This window comes from Sinocyclocheilus grahami, unplaced genomic scaffold, assembly GCF_001515645.1.
Source record: "Sinocyclocheilus grahami isolate Dianchi unplaced genomic scaffold, SAMN03320097.WGS_v1.1 scaffold352.1, whole genome shotgun sequence".
Lineage (NCBI taxonomy): Eukaryota > Metazoa > Chordata > Actinopteri > Cypriniformes > Cyprinidae > Sinocyclocheilus > Sinocyclocheilus grahami.
The window spans coordinates 502,205-522,434 of NW_015505531.1; the positions used below are offsets into that span (position 1 = coordinate 502,205).

A 20,230-nucleotide genomic window follows, 5' to 3' on the forward strand; every position below is an offset into this window, starting at 1 on the left:
CCACTGATCTATAATAGCCTATATATAGATCAGTTATTTTAACTGTTCACAAGAGTAAAAGTTCTTTCACAAATCTGTGTCGTACGGTCGTGCTTTATAAGCAGTGCTATTCGCTGGTCTGCTGTCCTGTTGTCTCTTGGCTCGTGCGAAGTCCATCTCACTTTGTTTGGAGTAATACGGGACGCTGCTGCTGCTGCTGATGCTGATGCTGCTGCTGATGCTGGGCACCGTGACTCTGTGCGGTGGAGAGGGATCGCGCGTGGACTTCACCGCGAATGCCCTCGGCCTTTCATCGCGCTTCCGACCGCCACAGCGCCGACACAAGCCGATGGACATCACCAGTCCTCCGAGAACCTCCATGATGCCGCCGATGAAGCCCAGCACCAGGCAGTATCCCACACGAACATCGGTGGATGCGGAGAAGATGGAGGTCATGATGTGAGTGTACCACGCCACTGGGATGATAGTGAGGACCCCTGAGATGAAGATGAGGAGACCTCCGATCCCAGCGACCGTCCAGTGCGGGCTCTCAGTCCAGCATCGGACTCCGACTGCTGCCACGCCGATGGCAATGATATTGAGAATGAGCGACGACAGCATCAGACCTCGCGCGATCTGGATGATCTGAGCGCTGAAGTACTGCGTGTCCTGCTGCTTGCACTGAATATCCCGGGACGATGTGTAAGTCCTGCAGATGTCCCATAATCCTTGTTGGAGAACCAGGTCGCTGGATTCCCCCGGGATGTTGCTGATCGTGCGCCAGGCTGGTGCCACGGTGCTGGTCAGCTCCAGAATCCACCCGCAAGGCGCGAGCACCATCCCGAAAATAAAAATCCCAGGAGTTCGCATGATGATGCACTTGGGAGATCACAAAAATAGCCCTGCTGGGAATGATGGGTTTGTTTCCGGTTGCTTTAAAAAAAAGTAGCCGGAGAGCCGAAACTTCTCGTGGGAGGATCCCATCAAATCTGGCTACTGTTGAAAGCCACGTGACTGTCTGCGCTTGTCGACATCAGAAGCGCTCCGAGTTTCGACAGCCTTGTCCTGGCGCACCTGTGGAGCCCCGCCCACTGGCTGTTACATCACGCTCTGGTGCGTCCTCTGTAAATGCCTAGGCATGAAAGTTTACTTTTCTGACAAGTAAAAGAATAGACAAAGATTACCACCAGATGTGGCCTTTATTGTTAAGCTTTGTTTGATTATGGGCAAATACCATATACATAAACAGAAATGGGCTAAAGGAAAACACAACTTTTTGTTATTTCAGATAGATATGAAAAATTATATTGAGTTACTACTTGGGTTGAAAAACAGTAAAGCAAAACGCACTAGGTCTCTTTGGTTTTTTTTTTTTCATTATTATTTGTATTTATTTATTTATTTATTTTTTACCTGTATTATTATTTATATAATACTGTATATTTTCTATTTCTTTTTTGTAGTTTATATTTGTTCAGTACCTTTATATTATATGTTGGAAATCAATAAAAAAAAATTTTTTTAAAAGAGACTCTGGTGCTGATGGTGACCTACTTCAGTCTGTGTGCATTGGATTGATTTAATACACGAGTTTCACAATTTGAGTTGAATTACTGAAATAAATGAACTTTTCCACGACATTCTAATTTATTGAGATGCACCTGTATAGCTAAGAAATCATTTGTTCATAAAGTAATACAGTTGATAAATGATTGGAATATGTTTCTTCATTTTATATGGCATGTTTTTTTCTACTACTCAACTTTGAAATTAAACAAGTCCCAGTGTATATTTATTATGCTAAAATAATTGGGTAACATTTTACAATAAGGTTCATTAGTTAACATTAGTTAACTAGTTAACATGAACTAAGAATGCACTTCTACAGCATTTATTAATCTTAGTTAATGTTAATTTCAGCATTTTTCTAATGCATTATTAAAAGTTTAAAAACGTTGTCACTGTCGACCAGTGCATGTCTAGTTTTCTGTCTACTTTACTCTGCAATCAAAATGTATCTTTTGAGTGCATCCCTCAATTTATGCTGCATTAAAACTCATAAATTGGGTTACATTACATTACATAACTCATAACAGGGTTATTAACTGAAACTAAAACCATAAAAAAATGTTAGTGAAATAAAATAAATGTTAAAATAAAATGTCATCTAGTTGCGAAGGCAACATTTCTCATTTTCATTTAGTTTAACTTGATGCACTAAAATAACTAAAACTGAAGAAAAAAAATTAGGGGGGAAAAAACTAATAAAATGACAAACACACACACACACACACACACACACACACACACACACACACACACACACTGGAGGGGAAATTATGTAGAAACATTTTTTCTCAGAAATTGCTAGTAAATGTCACAAAGAATCTACACACTGAATTAAAAAATAAAACAGAAAGACTGACATATTGTTTTCATGTACGCACTCCACTCAACTTTGTTTTATTTACAACTTTTAGAAATCATTAGATCCTTACAGTGCACAAACAAACCAATTCATTTAACATTAACAACAACTATAAGTTGTAAGTTTGGATAAAAGCGTCTGCTAAATGACTAAATAAATAAATAAATAAAAACTATAATAGTACCTCAATGGTTCTAAAATAACACTGCTCTAGAGTTTTTGCTGCTTGAAATGCATCAAGTGCTGCATTGTGAACATGTCAGGTTTGACACGTCATCATTTTCTGTTCAGGTCGTTGCATCATTTTGGAAACAGAAATGTGGATGGAAAGCATGTTTGAAATGACATCCTGCACATACAGTAACAGTCCCTCTGAAACTACAGCCGTTCCCTGACCACGCCTCTGAATGAAGCTATACACTGCTTTCAGTTTAATCATTCTTTCCTATTTCACTGCTAATCTGCTGACCGAATCAAGACATTTGGATGACAGAATATTATGAATATTTAGTTCCCTGCCCAAAATACCGGCTTAAACCATGTCTAAGTTGCTTTGTTGTAGTTGGCTTGTATAAGATAGTTTATCTGGTTACCCAGCCTGGCCAACCGGTGTTAAACTGATTAGGCTGAAGACCAGTCAGAGCAGAGGAAACCCATTTCCCAGCTTAAACCAGCAAACCACCTCATGCTTGTCTTTTCAGCAGGTTTCTTTCTTGCTTTCTGACTGCCTTGTTCTGTTTTGCACAATTAGATGTTCATAATGTCTCCATAATGCATTTGTGAGTTGCAAAACAAAGTCAACACAGCCTTTGCTCCTGCTGAGCTCCACCTAAATGACTCCACCCATATTTTGACAGATCATCATGGAATGTGGTTTGGAATGAAGATAAACCTGGCTAAGTAGTCTCAGCATAGTCATACCTACACTCTAAACCCGGATTTTGTGTTAATGAAACATTTTAAGTGGTCATTACTTATTCTTTATTGTTCTTTAGAAAATGGTGTCATTACTAAATAAAATTAGCTGTTTGCAACTAATCAGAAGAAAAAATTGAGTGCAATGATCATGTTAAGTAGAGACAACTCTGTTCTTAAACAAACAGTTTAAAAGCCGAGATCGCTAGCAGAAGTTAACTTTTACAGTAGAATTATATCTGCAACTGATTTTCTGCAACTTTTTCTGAACGTTTTCTTATGCTCTTTCAACAGGTTCTTGTGAAGATGCAGTGGAAATGTAAGTTTTGTGAATTTACATGTGACAAACGGGGCTACCTATTAAAACATTATAGGTTAAAACATGGAAGTTACAGCAGAACTGTTCCATTTCCTTGCCTACATCAAGATTGCTTGTGCACATTTAACTCAATTAATGCATTTAAAGTGCACATGTCTAAGATTCACTCGAAAGCCCACGAAACTCAACTGTGTGAAACTGGCCAAGTAACTATTCACTGCGTGTTATGTGATTTTTCTGTACCCTGTACAGAAGGGGATTTCTTCACTCACCTGCGCAAGACATTTAAAAAGTTAATCACAGAGTCCAGTGTCCATATAAAGAATGTGAGTTTAATACTGATGTGTACACCATACTTAATGCACATAGAAGCAGAAGTCAGTCAAAACCCATAAGTCTTTTGTTTATCTTCAGAACACAATTTAAGGTATTTTTAATGAAACCTGCGACCTAACTCAATTTAAAGGTTAATTTATCTTTTCAAATCTTTTGAAAAGATAAATGGGCTTTATGTGACTTTGAATGGAGGGAAAGATAAGTTAATATTTTTTTTATTTATTTTTTATAAATATCTTCATTTCTTTTTTGAAGATAGACACAAGTCTTATGGTTTTGGAATGACGTGAGGGTAAATAAGTAAATGACAAAATGTTCATTTTTGGATGAACTAACCCTTTAGATGAAGTGTTATTAAAGCATTCATAACCACTTCACACATTCTCTCATGTGTCTGTCGTTACAAGGCTATTTGTTTAACATTATTGATGGTTACTTAATGAGAAATGTCATTGATGTGCTCTGTTGTTAGGACTCTGATGATCAGTCATTCCGCCACCTTGACCTTGGAATCCTCCTTGTTGAGCAAGAAGGTATTGTGTGCCCATCTTCTCTTCAACTCAATCCAGCCTCCGTTAAGATCATCATTGAGGGAGAAGTCGTGATGGAAGGCATTAAAGACTTGCCAAAAGCTGTGTGCATTCTCTTTGGAATTTACAATTGTTAACAAGCAAAAATGTTTTCTTATGCAAAAAATTTTACTTAAGTACAACTTTTTGTGAACAATAAAAAAAAAAAACATTGAAATGTAGTTATTGTTTATTTCTTTAAAAGTAATTAAAATAATTTTACAATTTAAGTAGTATCATTTTAAAATTATAAGAGATTACTTAAATATAACAGTTATCACTACTAAAAATCATTTGTTAATATTAATATTTTTTTGTTCAACTTAATAGTTATTTTATAAAACATATCCTCAAAAAAATTCATAATGTGAACTAATGCTTTTTAGTAAAGACTACTAATGCCAACTTGATTTGTCTGCTACACCCACTAAATGTTCTATGTTAATACAACTTAACCCGTTTAGTTTCACCCTGTGTAAAAACTAAAATTGTTTAGTGCAACGGGTTTCCACGCAATTTTCTAGTAAAGTCAACCAATTCGGGTTAAGAGTGTATATTCTAATGTTATACTGAAACATATATCATTTCCATTTAAGAACTATGATAATTTGCTCTGAAAGTATAGCATTCTGTCGTAATTCATTATTCTGTTTATTGATTGACTTATTTTTATATATTCGAACGTTTCTCTGAAAGTTTAAAGGGGTCATATGATGCTTTTTTAAAGATCATTATTTTTGTTAGAACGAGCCGTTTTAGGGGGGCGTGGCAGTGTCTTAACTTGATAAAGAATATCTCTTTGGTTTTGAGACTTTAGTCTTTGCAACTTCAGGGATCTTATCTATGCACAATCAGCTTGTAACGCTCCAAAGAGAAAGGACCACTTGAAATCGCATCAGATGACCCCTTTAAGAATTCTCACTTCTATTTAACTTAGATTTGCTTCCACCTAGTGGTGAGGTTTAGTCATAACACCCTTTACACTTCTAGTCTCACGTTTACATATTCATACCTCGACCATCTGTTTATCTTTGGTGCCATTACAGACAATATTTGTGTATTTTAATAACATCTGCCTCATGAGCATATTTTCCCGTCTGTTTATTTGCTCATCTGACATGACCCATTATAGGAGGTCACAGTGGACCGGAGGCGTGCTCTCTTCTTGTCACTCACATGTGTTACAGTGCGATAGAGAAACTGTTCAGCAGTCGCAGCGCTGCACGTGGAAAGAGGAAGGAAAATGAAGATGCACTTTTTAACGGCGGTTATATTAGCAGGTATGTTTAAAATGTTTTTTTTCCTGTTATTATTATTTATAAGTTATGAACAACATACATAGGCTACGTAGCCTGCTCATTATATCCATCCAGATTATTTAATAGGCCTTTAAATTTAAATGACATTGCTTCTGCTGTTGTAGCCTAGTTATGAGATATGTGTAATATTAAATAGTACACTAATAATTCATTCAAAACACGTGCTACTAGTGCGCTTTGAGGACGATGCGCAGTGTGTGTAACTCATGAATACGTGTTGCTTTAGTTTTTACAAGGTAGCCCATTTATAAAAGCTAAAAATGACTGAACTAACGTGTAACTACTAAACATTAAGGTGCTTTACAAAAGCGTTTCCTGTTTAAGAAATAGTTTCAGTTTTATGATGCAGGGAGTGTTTTGTTGACAGTCATAGTTCAAAAATGCATTCACTGTATTCAGTGTTGGGGAAAGTTACTTTTAAAAGTAATGCATGACAATATTGCGTTACTCCATAAAAAAAGTCCACCAGTGTTGGGGAAAGTTACTTTTAAAAGTAATGCATTACAATATTGCGTTACTCCATAAAAAAAGTCCCTAATTACGGTACTTAGTTACTTTTTTATGGAAAGTAATGCGTCACGTTACTTTTGCGCTACTTTTAAAATCTGGACAGGGCTTGCTTGCTTGTTTTTAAAATAAAAAAGTTCTATTTTTGGCAAATATAAAAGCCTTTTCACACCAGAAGTGAAATGAATAAGCCTCAGGCTGAAGGGAAGGTAAATTTATGTCCGTACCATAGAATGCAGAAGAAGACATTTCTACACACTTCAGCAATAAACAAACACACAAATGTGTGTCTAGAGTAATTTGTGCTTGTTAGTACGCTTGAACTGGATCATCGAAGCTCAGAAGCAAAGACATTGCTTAATAGAATGGGATTAAATACATAAAGCATATTTGTGTTGTTTAACATTTCATTATTGCAGGTTTGCGTCATATTCTGAGTTGCATTATTTTTATTAATTTTGAGGAATACTGAATCTGTGTGTTTTTTTTTTTTGTGCGGGTGGGATGAATTAATGCATATTCATATTTATTTTAGAACTACAGTAACATCTTCTGATTTCTCTCAGCATGGGGACAGGAGAGCTGTCGATCAATAAATTGAAGAAAAAAAAAGTAACTTGCGTTACTTATTTGAAAAAGCAACTCAGATATTCTCTCGTAAATTAAAAAGTAATGCGTTACTTTATGAGTTACTTGAAAAAAGTAATCTGATTACATAACTTGAGTTACTTGTAATATATTACCCCCAACACTGACTGTATTACCACCAGTATATTATGCGTGGCTTGTTGTGTGACATGAAGGTTGGATGATATTTGGAGGCAGCACAACGAGCACGACACCACCAGCAGCTACAGTTGAAACTACACATGTTGCGACATCACCTTCACAAACGCACGCAACATCAGCAAATGCCACTGAGGCACAAACGACGACTGAATCTGTCTCCACGATCCCCAGTACAAGTATAACAACAGCTGGGTCCTCAGAAAACGTGAGCATGAGCACTACGAACAGCTCCACACAAACTCAGACAACAACAAATGCAACCTCGGTCTATAACGCTACCTCTGCAGCGACTGAGCTCACCAGCGCATCCTTCAACGAGACCACAATCACATCGAGTTCGGTGAATGAAACTCAGACAACATCCTCTTCAGAGAGTCTTACCTCACAGAAAACAACTCTGGGAAGCACAGATACGGTTATTACTACTGACAAAAGCACACCTACAGCGACAGTTACTACGATTACAACGGTGGCCTCTACTTCTACATTAACACCAACAACAAAAACTACAATAAAAGCAACCGAAAACACAGCAACATCCGTAGCTAAACCCACAGATTCTGTTGACGGAGAAAAGAAGGACCCAGAGGCCCTGAGCTCAGGTATGTGTGTAAATATTTAAATTTTATTGCAAAAAATGTAATATTTTAATACAGTATGTTTATATACAGGTGCATCTCAATAAATTAGAATGTCGTGGAAAAGTTCATTTATTTCAGTAGTTCAACTCAAATTGAATTACTTTCCAGAAGGCCAACAATTCACTAAAACTGTGTTTTTTATTGGTCTTATGAAGTATTCTAATTTGTTGAGATAGTGAATTGGTGGGTTTTTGTTAAATGTGAGCAAAAACCATCACAATTAAAAGAACCAAAGACTTAAACTCCTTCAGTCTGTGTGCATTGAATTTATTTAATACACGAGTTTCACAATTTGAGTTGAATTACTGAAATAAATGAACTTTTCCACAACATTCTAATTTATTGAGATGCACCTGTATAGACGAAATAGACAAAGTTTTGATTGTTGTTTGACCTTCTGCTCCAGATCTTAAGTAGGCCAAGTGTGTACCCTATTTCATTTCCTCATGAGACTTTATCAATTGTTACCTATATGGTTTCTAAAAATAGGGCCACTTTATTCAACCTAATTTATTGAGGTTAACCACTTCAATATTTTCTGAAGCGTCCCTAAAAGAGGTTTTGGATGAAATGTTGGCATGAAATTCATTAGCTGAAAATCAGCAAATTGCACCCCTGTTGCTCATTAAGCCTGTAATAAAACTATATTGTCAAATGCAAAGTTCTTGGATATCGATCAAGGTCAGAGATGTGTCGCAACAGGTTCATGTTTTCAGAAACTGCATTTGTTATTTTGGACACATCCAAAGCACTGTTTCCCAAACACTTTAGGAGTGGCCGAAGTTAATATTTAATACAGTAACTGGGTGATTGAACCATTAACAGTTCGCTAGACCTTTCCTATAAAAGTTCAATTGTTCCTCACCCTTTTCATAAGCATCTATGAGGTGTTTGCACTTTGTACTGCGTTGATGACTTTTGTTCACAGCTAAATCCCCAGAGTTAAATCAACTCTGCTCAGAGTACATATCGTCCCAATCTACAGAGTGTTAAAGTAACACTGAATCTGAGTTACCACTGTTGAGGATTATGTGATACGTTTTCATGTCTAAAAGCCTGAGCAGTAGTTGTTCATCTTCAACATTGTTAACAGCGGGTTTTCTTTACTAATGTTCACTCATCAATTAATTAATTGCTTAATTATCCCATTAACTTGAACTCGGATTCAGTGTTACTTTAACACTCTGTCGATTGGGACAATATGTACTCTGAGCAGAGTTGATTTAACTCTGGGGATTTTGCTGTGCTGAATGACAGCTAAGTGCCATTAACTGGGATGTTTTGAAATTTGAATGAGAACTTTCTGGAAAAGCAGTGGCTGAAAATGATAGTGACATCTGGACACAACCCTGATAAAACTGTTGGAATGTCTTAACAAGTGTTCAAACATAACAAGTAGCTCATTACTTTTAGCTAACTGCTGTAGCAGTGATTTTCAGTGGATGTATGAAGTCAGTTGTCCTCATTTTATCATTTCAAACCTGACAAACTTCTTTTTGTGAAACAGTTCAATTGAAAAGTGTGTGTGTGTGTGTGTGTTATCTTTCTTTAAAATAAATTACTCATTAATAATTTGTTATCTAATGCATTGACATTCACATTTTTAGCGTGTCTTCAGCTGCAGTTTGATTTGTCTTTTCAGTACACTGAATATACAGTTGCTTTTATGTGTTTTGCTTGATAGGAATTATAAATAATGCAAAAATACAGCTATTTTTCTAGTAATATACTTGAAATAGCTTTGTCATGTATGATTCATCAAACTAAATCTTTTCCTGATTACTTTCTAGGAAGTGTCGCTGCCATCGTAGTTGGCGTCGTTGCCATTGTACTAATTTTACTTGTTGGTGCGTACTACTTCAAAATTCGGTGAGTCAAGCATCAAATGCAGTTATTTGTAGTTATCTTCCTCTAATTTTCTTTCAATGCATTTTAGGTTGAATCTCACAAAAAAATATAACCTTAACCCTGTATGTATACATATACAAAAAAATGAAACTATATCTTTGTAAAAACTTTATCTTTGTCTTATGGATGGATGGATGGATGGATGGATGGGTGGATGGATAGATAGATAGATAGATAGAACAATAGATAGATAGATGATGGATGGATGGATGGATATAGATAGATAGAGATATATAGAAAGATAGAGATAGATAGATAGACAGACAGACAGACAGACAGATAGATAGATAGATAGATAGATAGATAGATAGATAGATAGATAGATAGAACGATAGATAGATAGATGAATGGATGGATGGATATAGATAGATAGATAGATGATGGATGGATGGATGGATACAGATAGATAGAGATATATAGAAAGATAGAGATAGATAGACAGACGGACGGACGGACGGACGGACGGACGGACGGATGGATATAGATAGATAGATAGATAGATAGATAGATAGATAGATAGATAGATAGATAGATAGATAGATAGATAGATGAATGAGGAGGACAATTTTTGGCTGTACAGTAGATTAGGAGGGATTGTGCTTAAATCTTATAAAAAATAATGTCAGAAAATTTTTTTTAAAAATGTGACGATTTTAAAATAGACAATATTTTCTTTACACAAAATATAATTTAATACTTTTATCTTTAATTTTGGGGTAAATATTATAATGAGTTTGACCCTTTAATTTGAAATCAAACTATGCTACAACAGAGAAAGAGTTTATTCCTAACTGAATTGTCAGTGGCCTTATGATTTGTCTGTGTGTTGCAGACACTCTTCTTATGGACGCCTTTTGGATGATAGTGAACACAGCTCTGTGGGGAATTTTCTTAACCCAATGTTTGATGGCTAAATGGGGAAGCATTCATGAAGAAACATTCGTTTCTGAGGAGCAACCTACACGTCTTTCTTAAGCAGCGAATATGGTAACATTAGATTCTGTATTTTGGCCCCAAAATAAGATGATGCACTGACCAGAATCATCCAGAAGTTTTAGAATGCAGGCAAGACTTCGACTTCCTGTGAGTATTACTATGAAGGCAGGTTCCTGTTTGAAGGACGCTTTTAAGTGATGTCCTTGAAATTTCTTTTTTGGTTTGTTTGTTTTGTGTAATGTATTGTCTCAAGTACATTTTTTGACTTATTCACATTGCTTGCTCTGTTCGTCTCATGATCATATTGTTGAGTGTAAATAAACCACATTACTAACATTAGCTGTAATTTTTCTAAATCAAATCAAATCAAAAACCATTATTAGTCTCAAAGAGTGACCTTATCATATACCATAATTACAGCTGTGGCCTCCCACTGTTCCTCCAAAGACAGTCCCTGTTTTAACGCAAAGACCGTTTAACATTTCTGTTGCCTCAACAATAACAGATTTTTCCCCTTGTCATTGTAATGGCAGGGATCCACAAGCAGCATGCAATTAAGCATTTAAACAGTCAAGAGTGTTATTAGAGCCTTAAAAATAAGCCATCAAGCAAACGGAGGCTCATAAGCAAAACATCTGGTGTTCTGGCTTGTTTGAGGTCGGGTTCAGTTAGTCGTGCTACAGTAGTTTACCACATCCAGAAATGTATTTGTGAATGTTTAAAACCACTCATTTAGTTTCCTCTCTTTTTGTTACCTGTTTAACAGCAACCACTGTTTCCTGTTTTTGCAAATGCTCTACTTTCAAAAATGGTATAAACCACATGAACATTGTCTAAATCACTGGTCTAAAGCAGCAGCAACTGATTGTAAAACTGTTGATGTGTTTGTAAAATGATTAAATTAAAAATCACTAATATATTATATCATATAGTAGATTTTTTTTCCTATTTCATGAGTACTTTGTTGGACAGTATGTTCTTGACTCGTGACTTCCTGTGTGATTAATATTTCATGCCACTATCCATGAAGATGTTTTAGACAAAATATATTTAGACTGTGTCCCAAATTTTTGTTTCAAATATGAAAAACAAAAAACTCATATAAATGAATGGAGAATAAAACAGCTCATATTAAATGTAGTTTGACTTTCTGTTCTGAGGCTGACAATTATTATTTTCTGAACATGGTGCACCTGCTCTCAAAGAACATTTGTCTCCCAAATTTGAAAATCTGCTGAAAATTTGCTCGCCCTCAGGCCATCCAAGATGTAGATGAGTTTGTTTCTTCATCAGATTTGGAGAAATTTTGCATTGTGTCACTTGCTCATCAATGGATGCTCTGCAGTGAATGGGTGCCGTCAGAATGAGAGTCCAAACAGCTGATAAAAACATCACAATAATCCACACCACTCCAGTCCATCTATTAATGGCTCGTGAAAAAAAACTGTGTTTTTAAGAAACAAATCCAACATGTTTTTAACCGAATCGAGAGAAATACTCCCAGATCAAGCACCATTTAGAAAGTGAAAACAGTTCAAAACAAATATGTGGGTGGATTTTGATGTGAGAGGACAACAGGAGATGGACTTTTTCACTGGAGGAAGAGTTATTATATTATATTAGCGGTGACCTTGATCATCAGAAATCTGACCTCATTTTAATGGAGGACAAACCGTCATTGTCTACTGAATTCAGATTCACATATTAAACATAACATTCACATAAATCTAAAGAAAAGAGGCCATATTTGAAATCTGACAGACCTAAGCACTGTTTGTTCTTGACTGCTCCTTATATATAATGCATAAAAAGTGATTCCAGCAGATTAATAGAGGTGAAATTGAAAACGTCCCATTTTCAGATCAATGCTCTAGCATTTTTAACATTATAAGCTGGATCTCATTTAAACCTAATTTCCCTTCCATTTCACCACTTTTATTATGTGATTATCTATTGGTGTAAAACACAACAGAGATGAGCAGACATGCTCAGCTGCACGGTGTTTGTGAAGGTATTGTCGTGAGCGCTGAGTGTTTTTCAGTGTGCTCCTGTAATAAGGCTGATAATGAGTAGGCCTTTCATTAACACACAGCTGAGAGCTCATTGCTGTCATGATCGAGCATCAAACTGTGCTAGCAAAGCCCCCGCATTTACTCCACTTCAACACCTCATAACCCTGAGTTTATTTGAGCCTTTATGATGCCTCATAATATCATTATCATTTAAAAATAATATTCAAATATTTTTACCTGTTTCACTTTTTAAACATTTAAACATTCACAATCACAGGCATCCAAAATTGAACAGGTTTCTATGGTATGTACTATCAACTGTATGTCGTAAAATATGCCACTCTCATAATTACAGTGGATAGCTGTATTATATATAAACTCGCAATTCTGTGAAGGAAATTCAGAATTGGGAAATTGTGAGAAAAAAGTCAGAACTGCGAGATAATAAAGTCGCAACAATTACCTTCCATCGACAGCTGTACACGTGCATTTGTTGTTACCTTAAAGCAATCTTCTGGAATTTTGTACCCGCTCACCATACTTAAAGGGGTGGTTGATCAGCTTTTTTCGAAAGCTTGATTGTGTTTAAGGGGTGCAGTGTAACATGTGCTCATGCTTCGTTTTTTGGGGGGTTTTTTTACATTATTTTCACATATTTTACCTTTATTCTACACCGCTCTTTCCATTCTCGTCCAAACGGTCTGTTGAGTTATTGGTTCTATGAAGCCCCTCCCTCAGAAATATGCAATGGACTCTGATTGGTTAGCGGACTCAGTGTGTTTGTGAGTCACTAACCGCCTAGTGCACGTTGTCCGGAAACTTCACGCCCCCTTCACATTACGGGTAGTTGCGTGTTCCCGGGGGTGGGGTTTATGTAAACATCGGGGTTAGTGATGTCACAAACCCAGGAAGAAGCTCATTGTAGTCCCTACCAGCCGTTTTTGTAGTCCTTAAACATGTTTTTAACCGAATCGAGAGAAATACTCCCAGATCAAGCACCATTTAGAAAGTGAAAACAGTTCAAAACAAATATGTGGGTGGATTTTGATGTGAGAGGACAACAGGAGATGGACTTTTTCACTGGAGGAAGAGTTATTATATTATATTAGCGGTGACCTTGATCATCAGAAATCTGACCTCATTTTAATGGAGGACAAACCGTCATTGTCTACTGAATTCAGATTCACATATTAAACATAACATTCACATAAATCTAAAGAAAAGAGGCCATATTTGAAATCTGACAGACCTAAGCACTGTTTGTTCTTGACTGCTCCTTATATATAATGCATAAAAAGTGATTCCAGCAGATTAATAGAGGTGAAATTGAAAACGTCCCATTTTCAGATCAATGCTCTAGCATTTTTAACATTATAAGCTGGATCTCATTTAAACCTAATTTCCCTTCCATTTCACCACTTTTATTATGTGATTATCTATTGGTGTAAAACACAACAGAGATGAGCAGACATGCTCAGCTGCACGGTGTTTGTGAAGGTATTGTCGTGAGCGCTGAGTGTTTTTCAGTGTGCTCCTGTAATAAGGCTGATAATGAGTAGGCCTTTCATTAACACACAGCTGAGAGCTCATTGCTGTCATGATCGAGCATCAAACTGTGCTAGCAAAGCCCCCGCATTTACTCCACTTCAACACCTCATAACCCTGAGTTTATTTGAGCCTTTATGATGCCTCATAATATCATTATCATTTAAAAATAATATTCAAATATTTTTACCTGTTTCACTTTTTAAACATTTAAACATTCACAATCACAGGCATCCAAAATTGAACAGGTTTCTATGGTATGTACTATCAACTGTATGTCGTAAAATATGCCACTCTCATAATTACAGTGGATAGCTGTATTATATATAAACTCGCAATTCTGTGAAGGAAATTCAGAATTGGGAAATTGTGAGAAAAAAGTCAGAACTGCGAGATAATAAAGTCGCAACAATTACCTTCCATCGACAGCTGTACACGTGCATTTGTTGTTACCTTAAAGCAATCTTCTGGAATTTTGTACCCGCTCACCATACTTAAAGGGGTGGTTGATCAGCTTTTTTCGAAAGCTTGATTGTGTTTAAGGGGTGCAGTGTAACATGTGCTCATGCTTCGTTTTTTGGGGGGTTTTTTTACATTATTTTCACATATTTTACCTTTATTCTACACCGCTCTTTCCATTCTCGTCCAAACGGTCTGTTGAGTTATTGGTTCTATGAAGCCCCTCCCTCAGAAATATGCAATGGACTCTGATTGGTTAGCGGACTCAGTGTGTTTGTGAGTCACTAACCGCCTAGTGCACGTTGTCCGGAAACTTCACGCCCCCTTCACATTACGGGTAGTTGCGTGTTCCCGGGGGTGGGGTTTATGTAAACATCGGGGTTAGTGATGTCACAAACCCAGGAAGAAGCTCATTGTAGTCCCTAACACGCGTTTTTTGTAGTCCTTAAACAGCGATTTCTTTAAAAGAAAATATCTCCCTTTGCATTGAACTCTGAGCGTCGTAACTTTGCAGACGTTGTTTATGCTCTAACAGCAACATTACACACCAACTAAAGTTCAAAAAGTGAAATAATAAATCAACCACCCCTTTAAAAACTCCCAGCACAGCGTGGGAAAGTCAGTGTATCTTCAGAATGATATTGAAAGTTACATTTCAAGGTAATGTATGTTTTTAAATATTATTTTAGTTGGGGAGGTCATTTTACTGTCATGTTAGTCCATTTTATCTTACTTTATTTATAAAAAAAATTTTTGTTATCCCATTTAATTACGAAGTAATTAATTAATTATTAGTTGCCACACTTATTTATTTGTTTGTTTGTCCCATGAATATACTAAAGATGGTAACAGTCATTTCACTACAGTGCAATGTTATATATTATTGTATGTACCTTTTACCTGTAAAGCAATCGGACAAGTATATGGGCAAAATAATTGGACAAAGGGATCACTCTTGCTCATATGATATAGCTTAATTAAACCTATCTATCTCTAGATACACTACACATACAGTAAATTGAATTATTAATAAATTGTCAAATACCATGTTCAGATCAAATGGGCTAACATTAAGACGAAGCACATCTCTCAACATCATCTGTGATCAGTAGGCCACATCATAAACTTAATAATATAACTATAATTAACATTAATTTCAGAGGAAAATAGAATAAATTTGAAAAATACTTTGGATTTCATCAAGGTTCTGTAAGATGTGGAAAATTAAAGTCTGTGTGGGCATTTTCTTTTCTTTTTTAAAGTATTATTTGACATTAAGAGTTTAAAGTGTTATTTTATTCTCAAATTCTGCAAAACACTTAACAAAAGTAAAGTTACTAACTTAAACCAAAAAGGGTTTTTATAGTCTGATTCCTTTGGAAAGTTCCACAAAAAGTTTTTCATTCTCTAGATCTTTAGAAATCCACCTATATAGTGGTGGACATAACCTCCAAAAACCAACTAAAATATTAAAAATGTTTCTTCATAAGAGGAAGTTTCTTTGCTTAACCAAAGATTATGCAACAAACCATTCCATAACCTATATTTAAGTATACTGTATGTGCCCTTTGCTCCTCAAATTGAAGCTATCTGTACAATATATCATGCATGCCTGATAAACCAGTCATTGAGTGTTAAAAGTGTAGATAATATGCACTTCTTATCTGAATGCCATTCATAATAATTCATGGTCCTTTACAGATGGTGCATGCTGGAAGTTACAAAGTCCTGAATGCCTAACTGTTGTAGAAGAATAATTGAAAAAGTGTGGTAAACTTACCATCAAGTGAAAACATTCAGCTCTACTTTAATGTTGCAGTGGGTACCTTTAAATTCCTAATGGGTAGTACATAAAAAAATCTGTCCAATCAGATTATACCACACATGTGACCACAATGAAGTAATTGCAGGACTTATTAAATTTCAACATCAATTCATTAGGCCTTGAATGTTGTACAAACAAAACTGACATTGTTCAGATAATATTCTTTAGAATCATACGAGTAAAAATTTGTTGCTATCATAATTTCCAAAAGTTTAAAGTAAAAGCACATTTACATTGCAAAGATGTCTCATAATGAGAAATTTGTAAATAGGCCACGTCTTGTCAAGCCTAGATATCATTACTGCCTTATGTCTCTATAAAACTGCAGGTGTATCTGTCAAGACTTTTCTCAGTAGTTATGGAAAACACTGCTGTCCTGTAACTACAGCAGCTTTGCATTCCAAAGCTCTTATGTAACATGATACACTTTCAGTCTATCCACATTTTTCTTGTCATAAAAATGGGTGCTGCCATTTGTAAATTCTATGCGTCTGGCTTCCGGTCTCACCTGCATCCAGCTATTTTTAGCTGTAAAAAACAGTTCGTTTTGCTGCTTGATATTGAGAATTGATGTGTCTTATCATATTATTTTAATGTATTATCTTATTTAAGAACACACTGGTTTGTAGTGCAAACAGTTTTACCGTTTACTGCGCGTTGTTATTCTCCTCGTTATTTACCTATAGCGGTTAATGATCAGAAAAAGGTGGATATTTACAAGAACACACACACACACATATTCATATATATATATATATATATATATATATATATATATATATATCACAAGGTGTATCAATTTTACACTCTTCTGCATCCAATTTCACAAATGTAGAAACAATTATACTTTTGCTAGTCAAATATATTTTGTTCACACAATAGTTCTGAAAAAATAGTTCAGAAAACATTTTTATTAAAAAAATGCACTGCAGTGATCAGCATGTGTTGCTGCTAGATTTCAGAATTGTATTGATATATTTCCTTCTGTCACTTCTGAAGGATTATTTAAGTAATTTATGTATTCTATGTGATTTATATATCTATAAAGAAGGTCTATTTTTGTCATTTATGTTTTTACAGTGAAAAAGTGTTGTCACATGACAAAAATAATTTTATACGGCAATGGTAGAAATATTTTGGTATGGTGCTTTTTGTGAATACATAGCAAGTCCATGTTACAGTGCAGAATTAGTGAAAGAAAAAAAAACATTTCCTAGTTCGATGACAGATTTGAACCAGTAGAGGACAGCATCTCTCTCTCTCTCTCTCTCTCTCTCTGAGAGTTTTCACCTCTAACACCATCTAGCACATTATATACTGATTATTCAGCCGCTGATTCATAGTTGCATACACACAAAACAAATTATCACAGGCACAGTTATATGACACCAAATATATTTTCAATGTGTGAGAAAGCAGTCAGCCTAAAATATTCAACTTAGCAATATCAAATCTTGGAACAGTAAAGAAGGTATTTCTGGCCAGTTTCCATCCGAGCCAATGGGGGACCAGTGAACTGCTGACCCTGGATGAGCAGTTCAATATTGTGAACTTACCTTTAAGCAATAAATAGTCAGGTCTTGTGTAATAATGCAACATGCACATTTAAAGTCTTTTCACAGAAAAACATACAATTCATTATCCAATCAGACTAGTGACCACATTTTGTGAAATAATCACACAACTATTCAGATTGCAACATCAGCTCATTAGGACTTCTCAATAAAGAAACTGGAATAAACCTCAGACTTTTAGTAAACCCAAATATACCTGGTACACCCAATGAAATATGACAGATGTCGTCAAGCTCAGTTTGCTTTCTAATGTGGTACCTGCATTATCATTGTGGATCACATTGAGTAACTATGCTAACATGTTGCTCTTAAGTGCTGTTAGGGGGAAGTCGTGGCCTAATGGTTAGAGAGTCGGACTTGTAACCCAAAGGTTGTGGTTTCGAGTCTTGTACTGGCAGGGATTGTAGGTGGAGGGAGTGAATGTACAGCGCTCTCTTCCACCTTCAATACCACAACTGAGGTGCCCTTGAGCAAGGCACTGAACCCCCAACTGCTCCCCGGGCGCCACAGCATAAATGGCTGCCCACTTCTCCGGGGGTGTGTTCACTGCTGTGTGTGTGCACTTTGGATTAATTCCAAGAATTGGTCACAGCCACCCTTCTCTTAATAGTGTTAATATTAGGAGTTCTTTTAGATCTTATCATGAGAAATGGTGAAAGTCGAATGTAACCACATCTGACCTGGTTTAGACACCTATTGTCTCATTAGGCCCTGGAATGTGAATTGTACCAGGAGAACCCCGCCAAAAAAAAAATTATTTTACCCCCCGAACGCGATTTTTTACTGGGGGACCCCCTCAAAAGCAATTGGGCTATTTTCAGGCTAGTTTTGAGCGGTAATTGGGAGGGTTTTGTAGCGAAAACCTGACAACCCTGCACCAGACAGAGACAATAATCTCTCTTTGTGATTATTGATAAATGCTTGTTAAAATGCCTTAAGAAATCTAGATATGAACTGCTGCAGGACAGATACTGCAATCCAAAGGAATACTGTATAAGCGCTTGAGTGCTGTCAAATTTAGGACCTGGAACATAACTTTCACACAGACAAACTGGACAAGTGATGTTCTCAGCTATACCTTCAAATTGAATATAAAATATTCACAAAATCTAGTAATTAAAAGCCCATTTATGATGTTGATATATGTGTGCTGATATGTCTTTGATGCTGATCTGAGCTGGTAATGCACAACAGCATTGTGGTAACGTTCACAACAGTGCTAACGGTGAAGAAATCAAGTTGATTATTTTCAGTCTTTAATCCACTTACATCTATAAAGTTTGCATGTCTTGCCAGTTGCTATTTGAGAAAGATTACTTTTTGGTAACGGAAGATTTTACATTAGGTAACAAAATATGAAACTACCTAAGCTCAGATGCTGCTATAGATGTTGACTTTTCTCAACCAAGCAGCTATGTTTAACCTGCTAGTGATTTTATTTTAGTGGATGTATAAAGTCATCAAGTTCTCGGGTGGCAACCACAGGTGTAGTTTTCCACTGACGTCTGACAATACCCTCTTGTCTTCATTCTCAACAGTATTGCTATTGTTTCATGACTTAAAACCTAACAAACTAGTTATGGTGAAATATTTTCACGTCTTCAAAATAAAAGGCACTTGGTGGTCACATAACACAATGACATTCGCAGTTAGGTGAAAAACACTTTTTGGCCACGCTGTATAAAAATAACATCATGAAATTGTACCTTCTGCAGTTTGATCTTCACTTTAAAGTTAGTAAAAGTTATAGTGTAGTATCTCAACTATCAAGTAGCCTAAGTTTGCACCAGTAAGGAAATGCACCTGGCGAGTTGTTAGATGACCGCAGCATTTCACTTTTCTTTAAAGTGTTTCAGTAACTGTTTGTTCAGCTGATGTTCAGTTTTTGAATGTTCAGCATTACTTTCTGCTCCTCACACTCTGTCAAATGGCTGTAGAAGTGTATAGTGCAAAAGTCTTTTAGACCACTTGGTATTGTTCCTTAATATAATGTGTGACCGTCCACTTTTATTATACGTTCTTACTGGTACCTATCGATTGAATTCATCAGTCCCTAGAAAAGAGTGGCCAGTGCAATTTCTGAAGAAAAATTATAATAATTTTAAGTTGCATGGAAGCTGAAAGTCAAACATGTTTGCAGTATAATGAGTAAAATAGACAGATTTTATT

At 36.1% G+C, this 20,230-nt stretch overlaps 2 protein-coding genes across 2 annotated transcripts; one reads left to right on the forward strand and one right to left on the reverse strand.

The window, feature by feature from the left end:
• Positions 1–66: 66 nt before the first annotated feature.
• On the reverse strand, positions 67–912 carry LOC107548654 (claudin-23-like). Its single transcript, XM_016229427.1, has one exon. It carries the CDS (start codon positions 847–849, stop codon positions 67–69), a length of 783 nt encoding a protein of 260 aa, XP_016084913.1. The 5' UTR covers positions 850–912.
• Positions 913–5,713: 4,801 nt separating this feature from the next.
• On the forward strand, positions 5,714–11,532 carry parm1 (prostate androgen-regulated mucin-like protein 1). Its single transcript, XM_016229428.1, has 4 exons — positions 5,714–5,826; positions 7,176–7,763; positions 9,593–9,671; positions 10,543–11,532. The coding sequence occupies exons 1-4, from the start codon at positions 5,790–5,792 to the stop codon at positions 10,622–10,624; spliced, it is 786 nt and encodes a 261-aa protein (XP_016084914.1). The 5' UTR covers positions 5,714–5,789; the 3' UTR covers positions 10,625–11,532.
• Positions 11,533–20,230: the final 8,698 nt, after the last annotated feature.

Coding starts and splice junctions, on each gene's coding strand:
- LOC107548654 (XM_016229427.1), bottom strand. CDS start 849: ATGCGAACTCCTGGGATTTTTATTTTCGGGATGGTGCTCGCGCCTTGC.
- parm1 (XM_016229428.1), top strand. CDS start 5,790: ATGAAGATGCACTTTTTAACGGCGGTTATATTAGCAG. Junction 5,827..7,175: donor AACGGCGGTTATATTAGCAG/GTATGTTTAAAA, acceptor TGTGACATGAAG/GTTGGATGATATTTGGAGGC. Junction 9,672..10,542: donor GCGTACTACTTCAAAATTCG/GTGAGTCAAGCA, acceptor TGTGTGTTGCAG/ACACTCTTCTTATGGACGCC.